This window comes from Hyposmocoma kahamanoa, unplaced genomic scaffold (assembly GCF_003589595.1).
Source record: "Hyposmocoma kahamanoa isolate Upper Pololo Valley unplaced genomic scaffold, ASM358959v1 226, whole genome shotgun sequence".
Classification (NCBI taxonomy): domain Eukaryota; kingdom Metazoa; phylum Arthropoda; class Insecta; order Lepidoptera; family Cosmopterigidae; genus Hyposmocoma; species Hyposmocoma kahamanoa.
The window spans coordinates 927,667-938,339 of record NW_020653745.1 but is presented as its reverse complement, the minus strand read 5'-3'; the positions used below and the strand labels follow the sequence as shown (position 1 = coordinate 938,339).

The 10,673-nt window shown below is 36.6% G+C and overlaps 1 protein-coding gene across 2 annotated transcripts; it reads left to right on the top strand.

Moving 5' to 3' along the window:
* The first annotated feature begins 305 nt into the window (after positions 1–305).
* On the top strand, positions 306–9,817 carry LOC113228326 (cytochrome b-c1 complex subunit 2, mitochondrial-like). 2 transcript variants are annotated; one of them, XM_026461588.1, is made up of 9 exons: positions 313–624; positions 1,138–1,241; positions 1,853–1,978; positions 2,406–2,697; positions 3,134–3,264; positions 3,362–3,531; positions 7,114–7,233; positions 9,194–9,361; positions 9,688–9,817. In XM_026461588.1, the coding sequence occupies exons 1-9, from the start codon at positions 397–399 to the stop codon at positions 9,768–9,770; spliced, it is 1,422 nt and encodes a 473-aa protein (XP_026317373.1). In that variant the 5' UTR covers positions 313–396; the 3' UTR covers positions 9,771–9,817. The 2 variants fall into 2 exon arrangements, with proteins under 2 accessions (XP_026317374.1, XP_026317373.1); XM_026461589.1 differs by lacking the exon at positions 1,853–1,978 and having other exon boundaries at positions 306–624.
* Positions 9,818–10,673: the final 856 nt, after the last annotated feature.

Sequence of the window (10,673 nt, the reverse complement as noted above, 5' to 3'; positions counted from 1 at the left end):
GTTTTTCGGGAAGAATATATTATTTTAGTGTGTCTGCAGTTTTATTTAACAAGAAAAGCTTTCACATGTTTCGTTGAAATAACATCATCGGTCTGTGGTGGTCTCCTGGCCACGTGCAACTTCAACCTTGTATATTACCGCACTACGATTTGGTAGTACGGTAGGGACTTCAAAAATAACCACAACACAACCCGTGGTTTGCTTTGTGGTACGATAGGTCCCGCGGAAAGCTTTGTGAGCTAAGTAAATCCTGCGGCATGCCATTAATCGAGATATGAATTCTCTTTAAAGAGAACTCTGCGCCTATAATCCCCGCAAGACAACGTCACTACTGTCATTTTTTACTGTCACCTATTTCCGATCCGAATGCGATCAGTTTTACTAAAACCCTGAATAATGTATAAATTGTCACTATTTTATAACAACTTACACACAAAATCTTATAGTAGCACTTTAATTAGGAGATTTTCAAGGACCCCGAATAAAAATAGTAAATTGTGTGGATGGCCCAAGTCGGACTATGGCCCCGTGGACGTGCACAGGTCCTCATTTCTGAATGGCCTAAAAGTAGCGGCGGTTAAACCGATGGGAGCTCAAATATGTTGTTGTACTGTTATGTTTTCGGTGAGTTTTATAAAGAATTGCTTTGACAATAAAGATCACTTTCAGATTCCTTTCTACTAGACCGTTTAAGTCACGGAAGAAGTAACAATACAAACACAGCAACACAAAAACAAATAAATATTAATGCAGTCGCATCCAATGCGCGAACATCGGCGAGTCCCAGCGTGCGAACAACGGGCTCAGGATGCGGTTGGGGCAGTCGCGCAGGCGGCCCTTGCGCATGAAGGCTGTAAACCTAATCGTGCACGCTGCACAATCGTGGCAGACCCAGCAATACCCTGAACGCGCTGTTGTACTGCACGCGCAGACCGTTGTATGTTCTTTGCGTAGGTAGGTATAGTTGACCCACCGACTGCACATGTAGAAAGACTGACAATAAGCTTCAAAGAGCATCATCTTGGCTTGTACGTCCTGAACAACCTTAGATTCTCGTTTACCTGGTCCAGTTCAGTTATTTTTTCTTGGCTTGGTATCTGCTACTAGTCAGTAAGCTACTTACCTACGTATCCGTAGGTAGGATCACGATGTGAAGCAGACGATGAGCTTGGTGTGAGTCATTTCCTTCGCACTGCCAGTAGTCTCACTGGGTGCTCCAGTTCTGGATTCATCAGATCCAGGTGAGCAATCTAATGAGCTGAGATTTCCTATCTATTACGATTTGTTAGAAGAGAGTAGTTGACCAGTGGGAGAAAGGTTAGGTACTTCTCAATTGGAGGATCGACGGTTCGTGTCCCTGTGAAAATATCGTGATACTTCCACGTTGAAGACGATTCACAACCATTGGAAAATGAATAAAATCCCCTGTCAGTATTGGGTCAACTTGGCGGTTAATGTTGTAAATCTTAGACCCATGCCAGTTGAACGTTAATGATGACAAAATCTGCTGTCCAGTAGAAATAATCACGTTTTTGTTGTGTTCTGAACGTCTGCCCAAAAACTTGATATTGCATACCTAGTTGAGCATAATGGAATCAATAACGCTTCTTGATTGAATGTATTATAACATGATTTTATTCATTACGATTTAAATTGTAGTTGTAATCATTGTGTTTGATAGACTCAGATGTTTTGAGCGAATGACTACTTTTGTTTTGCGTTGTCACCGTCTTTCTCGATGCTTGGTAAGAACCACAATATCTAAGTAGGTATTCTCTTATTGTGCAAGCATGACGACATTTCTTCCGATTTTTATATTTCATACTTAAAATGTATATAAATTATGAAACAGACTCATCCAGGAAAAAGGCGCATATTTAAGCGTAAACTCGGATCGTCAGACTGTCTGCTACACCCTGCGGTGTCCGTACTACTTGTTCAATGAACTCAAGTGCTACTTGCTCGACTGTGGTCCCAGGTAATGTGCCTACACTTAAATATTCGAGTTATACTTCGCATGTTAAACTTAGAATGTCTCTATTTTTGTCACCAAGGCCCGTATTAATTAATAAATCCACGTGCCGGATTAAGAGCTTATTTAAGACAACCGTCTTTATTAATAACAATCTTTCGAGTACGCATCATTTGAGAGTTTTAAAATATTCGGTAATTAAAAACCGTCACGTCTCAAGATTATGAATGAATCAATCAGGCAGTGTCTCGATCATTATAGATGATATCATGCAATATGCTGATGATCTTGTAACTTTATAAATCTCGTAGAGGAGATTTGAGAACATCTCAACCGCGATGCGTTTGGTTGGACTCAGGAGCTGTTTTTTAATACGGGCCTAAGTGGCTTTGAATACTTAACGTCATTACTAATAAAAAACCTTTTTTTTAAGAAATTTTTATTTACAACATGAATTAGACGAAATCATGCCGTGTGTCCATGAAGATCTATACAGAATATCACCAGAGCAAAGAGTTATGGATTTGATTCAAAAGGCGTGTTTTACTGGTGGTCTGTCAAACTCCGTCTACTGCGAGGAGAGTAGGATTTACGACATGACCACGGATACAATCGACGCTTTTGTAAATAAGTATTTCCAGCCTATGACCTGCACCATAGGTTCTTATGGTGTTCCATTCGAAGAAATATTGAAAATGGCGTCTATGGTTGATAGTGGAAAATCGGTTAGTGATTGATAGAATTTTATAATAAAAATTGTTATAGCCCACGACACTGGACTTTATTTTTTAGACTCACCATGAAAATTACTTAAAATTCAATTGGCAATGAAAAAGTAGACAAGAGTGGAGTACTTAATTTCGCTAATTAGTTTATTACATATAAAGCAACTATAAACACTGTACAATTCAATTTATAATAATCTAACTGCCTCCGTGGCCGAACGGTTACCATGGACTGTCACGCGGAGTTTCCAGGTTCGATTCCCGGGCCGGGAGAAATATTTGTACTACATTTATTTCTTTCGTGAGTTTCGGTGTAATTTGTGGTTGTCTATGTGTGTGTCCATGGGACCCGCACACAGGGTTTCCCTATTGCGGGGCTATGTTGAGAGTGTGTAACTTTACTACTTTTATCAATAATGGCTTATTCAACTTTCAGAATAGACCAAAATCGTGTAAGTGCCCACAGCGATCAAATTTCCGATCAGGTTTTGAGAGTTACGATCTAGGCATCGGGGCGCCTACTTATGTTGCTATCGCGGTGCCAAGTTGTGGTACTTGCGATTTTAGGTTGGTTCTTTCAAACATTTTCTCAGTGTATTAGGTATCATCAGCCTTTACCAGTTTGTATATGTATAAGATATCGAGTACTGGTTCTCTATTTCAGCACTCTCTTGGCCTATTCAATTTTGGCACACTCTTGTGGCGCGGGCAACAGCCTAACACCAGGTTGTCAAGATCTGACTCCCCAGACACCTCTTTCATTGCTCGGAGACGGTGACCCACACACAGAATTTAAAGCTTTCAATATATCTTATATGGAATGTGGAATATTTGGTATGTAAATTTAGAAGTGTAGTGATTTAAAAAAAAACGGTATTGTAAATGCTTTTGTGTTAATCACTTTTAATCGAGATCCATAGTCTAACCCTCTGGGAAACCAGGAACACATGTCTTAATTACTATCTAATAACTAATGGCGATCAATCCGGCTTCGCGTACTTTATGTTAAACTATTTCAATAAAACTTGGCAAATAGTGATAATTCGAAAAGATAATAATCTCAGTACAGAGTACTAAAAAAACCGACCTCAAAAGTACGAGGAATTACATCTATTTGCCAAGTTTCATTGAAATATCCCCTAATTCGCCACTATACAGGACTTGATACTGGAGATAATAAAAATAGGTTTTCACTACGATACTACTCAAAGTATATCGAGAGAAAAACGCCTTGAATTGGAGAAATAGCAAAATAAACTAAATAATTGCTAAAAGTAATTGCTCCTAAATTAAAGTCCGGCGCTATTTATAAAAATGAATCTTCATGCGTGAACAGCCACTCTTTGAGGTGGTTGATTTTCTTCAAAATAAAATGGGACCACTATGGAATTACCCCCTTTCCAACAAAAAAAGAATCATGAAAATCGGTTCACAAATACCGGAGTTATCGCGTAACATACATACAAAAAAAACAAAAAAAAAAGAACATACAGTCGAATTGAGAACCTCCTCCTTTTTGAAGTCGGTTAAAAAATGAAGTTTTGAGGTCGTTTTTTTTATAAAAAAGTTATACAAGTAAATTTTAGAACAAACTATCAAAAACAAGGAAAAAAATTTTAGGCACCATTTTCGTAAAACTGTGATCATGTTGGTTGACACGTTATTGCTTATCAGCATCCAGTTATAAAGATATTTATTTTCTTTGATAATTATCATGCTAATATTAATCGATACAGATTTTCTCTTAATTTTTTATAGAGTACTAAAAAAACCGACCTCAAAAAGTTCGTGGAATTACATCTACTTGCAATTTTATTGAAATCGGTTACCGGAAAGTGCGCGGAACCGGATTCATTCATCAATCGGAATAATTCAACTAGGGGTAGTTTGCCACTCTTAGAGGAATATTTTCTCTAAATTTAAATGGGACCAATACTTAGGTATCTACCCTTTCTTTTCATCGAGTATATGACCAGAAACAGAGACGAAATAAGGGCCATCCAACCCTGGTAACTCATCAGTGACACATCACTTATAAATATCAACTTTCGTTTGCACTGAAATTACAAATTAGAAAGCTGAAGTAGTACAGTCAAGAGTACATCAAGCTTGACACTTTGTACTTTGGACCATTCTTATCGTAAGCGGCATAGAGTTGGATTTAAGTCTTAAGTGTAAGGCTTGACGTGCTCTTAACCCTGTACATCGCCAACAACGGACCTATGTGTACGTCTCCGTATATTTCAAAAATATTCTACTTGTTATTGTAATAAAGATATCTCTAACAATGGCGTGCTGTTCCATTCGGTGGTGTGGGGAAAACAGCAAAACTAATTACAAAATAATCGGAATCAAATTTCATCGGTAATTAAATATCATATTTATATGTAATTTTACAATTTTCGTCCATTATAGCAAAGCTTACCAGTTACCTCGAACTGGTCGATTTGAAGTGAAACAATAGACGACATCCATTGACGACACCCGTTAATTATTTCGCACTCGGGCTGGTCAATCGGAGCGCAGTTCAAAGTCAAAGATTATTTATTCCATAGGTAAAATAAATTTACACTTGAAAACGTCACATTTAAGCTACTGCTCGTTCACTACGCTGACCTCCCTGAGAAGAACGAGCAAGAAACTCTAGTGATTGCTCTTTTCAAATAAACTTAAATGCTATGGAATACACTTTGAATTAAATTTGTGTGGATTCTGGAGCCATGTCGTCTTTCCATACATCTTTATCTAACACGTAGTCTTCAATTTTGTAATATGATTTTTCGATCAAAATATTTTTAATGTAGTTTTTAAACTTAGGAAATGATAAACTTAATATATGCTCCGGAATCTTATTGAAGAAACGTATACAGTTCCCCATAAAAGAGTTGTTTACCTTGGTTAAACGAAATCGTGGTTCCATGAGTTTGGACTTAGCTCTAAGTTTAACATTGTGGATATCTGCTTTCTAATTGAAATTATGTATATTTTTACGGGCATATAAAATATTTGAGTAAATGTACTGTGATGCCACAGTCATGATACCAGTCTCCTTAAACTTTTCTCTGAGAGAAACCCCAGAGCCTAGACGGTACACAAAACGAATCGCTCGTTTTTGCAATACAAATATGGTTTGAATATCTGCCGCTTTACCCCACATGAGAATCCCGTAGGACATTATACTATGAAAGAACTAAAGTAAACTAGTCTAGCTGTACTAACAACGGTAAGTTCACGTATTATGCAGCGGAGTTTTATCTGCTGGCCAGGGAAAATATATGTGGAAACCATTGAAGTGTACTATCTAAGGTCACTCCCAAGAAGACTGCTTTATTAACAAGGTCTAACTTTTCTTCATTTATTTCTATGCTTGGACTAGTCGATTTTACGTTAGGTCATTCAAATTTAACACATTTTGTCTTCTTGGCATTAAGCAATAAATTGTTAGCATTAAACCAATAAACTACCTCAGAGAGGGTATTATTAACATGGTTATAGTTCATGTCATGTCTGTCTGTTTTAAAAATCAAGGATCTGTCATCAGCAAACAACACTATTTCGCAATGGTCCTTAACAAAGAATGGCAGATCATTAATATAAATCAGAAATAAGAAAGGTCCAAGTATTGAGCCCTGCGAAACACCCATTTTTACCGGAGAACCCAAAGAAGTCACTCCATTTATGTCTACTTTCTGAATTCTACCGTTGAGGTATGACGAGACAAGTTTCGACGCCTTGCCCCGTACACATTTACACCGTAATGTTCCAGCTTCCTAATAAGAGTAATTATGATCAACGCAATCAAATGCTTTTGAGAGGTCACAGAAAACACCTATAGCGTTCTGGAACCTTTCCCAAGTATCAAAGATGTGTTTTAGTAACGTAGTTGTCACAGTAATGATACGGCAGAACACTTTTCAAACAAATTAAATGACATTTCGTCTCTATTTGTGGTTATTATACTCGATGCCGCTTTCCAACAAAAAAAAATCATCAAAATCGGTTCACAGAAGTTATCGCTTAACAAAAAAATACTGTGGAATTGAGTCTCCACTCTTTCTTGAAGTTGGTTAAAAATGTATTTTGTAAGTTTTTTTATTGTCTCTGATATAAAGACATGACACGACTTTGCCACCGCTAGCATTTTGTTGTTCCAATTAATTTTATACGAAATATTGATATAATTATCAAGGAATATTTATCAAGGTAATCGCGATAAATATATAATTATTCCTTCGAATCCTGTTAATATAAATTTACACACGGCGTTGGCAGCGCAACAAAAATCTACCCGTATGCCGCAATATTGGACTGAACGTTTGTATGTAACCGCTTTTAGCGCACGAAATTATCCACTTGTAAAATTGAAGTAGTGTTAAGACAAATAGTTTAAATTTGCGGTTTACCTACATTTTCCAGGAATTTTAATAAAGAGTCCTTCAGAAACTATAAGGTGTGCTGCGTTCAGGGCTGCCGAATTTCTATTTAACTTACGCTGCATTGACTGCAATACCATCGAGATCGGAAGACGACGGCTCAGTACGTACCTTTTTTGTTGCTTATTAGCAATTTTAAATAATTGTTACAAACGTTTAACGGAAAAATTATTTATTCCAATTAGTATAATCTACTTTTTTAATTTTTTTTAATATAAAAATTAATTTTACAGCGTGTCAACCCCACGGATGAAAAAAGCAATGGACGTGCCATAAGAGTCCATACTATCTCAGTTCGAATTCAATTTTTTCCCGTACTAACACAGTTTATTTTGCTTAGATGGAGCAGCAGGGACACTGGCTTTATTTCATAATTAATTTTTTTACAAACGAAAATAAAGTCAATTGAAAAATGTATATCGTACTATACATGTTCTATTTAGTTCAGTTGATATAAAAAAATTATTGGTTATGTTTAATATGGCACTTTAAATATGATAAATATAATATATATAATACAAAAACCGCTATGGTATAGCGGTTTTTTTTAGGTTATATGTTAAACTTCGAGGGAAGTTTGTGTTTTTTTCTACCATGAAAATTTTTCGGAATCCTGTTTTCATACGATATAGTAATCAGTGTACATCCTCAATTTTACTATATATTTTTTTCCAATTGATTGGTTCAACACTTTCACTGTTAAACGGAATCAACCAAAGCCATTTGAGATAGTATCGACTCTTAAGCTTCGATTACCGTGAGAATAGTGTTAGGTCACTGAAAAAGTATGTCCATTTTGAAAAAAAATCATATTTTTTCAGAAAAATATTTTTCAAATATTTTTTCTTTATTTTTCCACATTAATTGACATTGATGCCTGTCAAAAGTTGAAGTTACTGAACGAAAATGATGGAGCCACTTTAAAGGTTTTTTTTGCTGCTGTGAAATCAAGTTTGTTTTATAATTCACGTTAAATAAAACTTCAAAAGACATTTCTAAACGTCGAACATAATATGAGCCTACGATATAACTTATTTAGATTCAATTTAATATTACATATTATAATAATGGTACCTTTTCATTGACTTACAATTATATGGACGTCGGGTCCGCGCTAAAAAGTGTCCGCACTTGTAAGGCGCTAAAATCGTATACAGAGCGCGACACTCCGCTTTAGTCTTCATTTGTTCTACTGACAGCGCGATACTGCGATGACATTACAATTTAAATTTCGAATAGGTTGACTTGGGACATTTTTTTCGTGGTTTTTGTATTAGACCCGTCGTCCATTTATTTGTAAGTCAATGTACCTTTTATTCAATTGTACCAAATGATGGTTATACCTGCCAACTATCATGCTCGAGATGCTGTCAGCGCTGGCCCGCAGCGCACCCTGCGCACCAAGGAAGTGCATTGCTTGCGCATCGTGGCGTAGCGTTTATAGGTTTATAAATATGTATAGTTTATACCTTAAAATAATAACGCATAGAATGATAGTTTCAAATCGAACGAAGTGTCACAAGTGAGGCAAAAATCAAATTCATGTAGGCTAGTTTTCGTAGCAGGTTAATTTTCGGTTTTAGTGAATATTTATATAAAAATACAAGTTGAAACGCGTTACTTCCTTATGGAATATGATGTTAGTATCTATTTTATGTTTGTCTGACGTATTTTTACACTCATTTACCGCACATTTCGTCATTTTTAGCTAAAATTCTTGAGCTGTTCGCGGTGCAAGTTGACCTTGAGTACTGACGGCCCGCCCGCTCGTGTAGGCCCATTGGGAGCGCTTCAATTTGCCTCACTTAGCGTGTGCGGACTAGGTTTCTATGCGTTATTATTCTAAGGTTTATACTAAATTATTGTTTAAGGTATACATTTGGAACTGACCCGTTAATCTTTCATATGTTTGAAATGTAAATTGTGACTAAGTGAACCCTAGAGCCTGGTCAACAAGTGCGGATAATATTGCACTTTTGACATTTGACAGTTGGTGTGTTTTCGTGACCAAAATGCCACTTTTCATTATACATTTAGCACAAACATGCTACTTTATTTTTCAGAGGTAGGCTTGAATATCAGTGAGTATGATTGCATGGCGTATTCAGAGGGTCTAGCGCTGCAAATCGCGAACGATATAGTGTTGGACTCTGCTAAGGACTTTAGCAATGAATTGGACAGAGTTAGCGTCGAGAGGGTTCGCTACCTCGCTAACGCGGTCTCTTATAATGGTGAGACGCACCTAAAATATTCTATACCTTTTACTTATGTAAATAGGTATACGTTGTTGCAAGATTACCGATTTTTAACATGAAAAATTACAGCTAATGTGCAATATATTGGAAATAGGAATGCACACACATTTAATTGCAAATTTAGAAAAATTACATAGGTAGGTACTTGTTATTCATTGCCGACGGCGAAAATATGTTGATTATTGTCAACAAAAAAGCAATTTCATCAATTATTAGTAAGACACGAGTAAAATAATAATTACTTAGGTATGTAAATAAGTACTATGTGAATACCTATAACGAATTATTTTTATTACCTACAGCGTGCAATATGGGCGTCGCAGTGGTTGGTGATGTGGGGAAAGCACCACATGACGGAGAACTTCGAAGATCACCTCAGTTTTAATAGTTTACTTACTTGCAGTTTGTTCAATTTTATTGCGTCGCACATAAATAAACACGTACTATTTTAACAGTCATTGTTTATTTACGGAGTGTTCAGGATCTGGAACTCTACTGTATTTAACCGACTTCAAAAAGGAGAAGGTTCTTAATTCGTCTGTATTTTTTTGTGTGTATGTTAAGGTGGGTATCCATTAGGTTCGCGCACCAATGGTGCTCCGCGCATCCGCAGCTCCTCGTCGCAAGCAACATTTCACGCTCCCCGTGTTAGCGGTTTTTACACGAACACAAAGTAGAGCGCAGTGTGTTCGTCGTGGACGCAAGCCAAGGCGAGCGAACCAAGACGTTTTAGCACTCGGTTTTCTTGTAGTGATGCGTGTAACGTCTCCATTTGAGCGGTTACAAATATGCTGGGAGCAGAGTTGGTGCGCGAACCTAATCGATACCCACCTTTATGCGATTACTCTTGGATTATTCCTTTTTGTTGAAAACAGGGTAAACATTTAAATTTGAAGAAAATATGCCACCACTAAGGGTAGTAAATTAGGGGATAATACAGGTTTATTGGATTTCATCCACTTTCCCTTAACTGTCTTTGTAAAACTTAGCAAATAGATGTAATTCCACAAAGTTTTGAAGTTAGTTTTTTTTTATATATGAAAACGGTATCATTGTTTAAGTTCATGGTCTGTATACACGAATGCGCCACATTGATTCGAACAACATATTCTTAACTATATGAAATCAGAAACGTTTATTGTATGTACCGATAAAGTAGCTAAAGGTGTTACATGCAATTTGATTCACAGTTGTTATCCAAGTCGGGTGTACAATGTTTTAAAATTGCAGTCATTAAAATTCAATTGAAATTTAAATACCCATAAAATGAAATTACTTGATACACGTT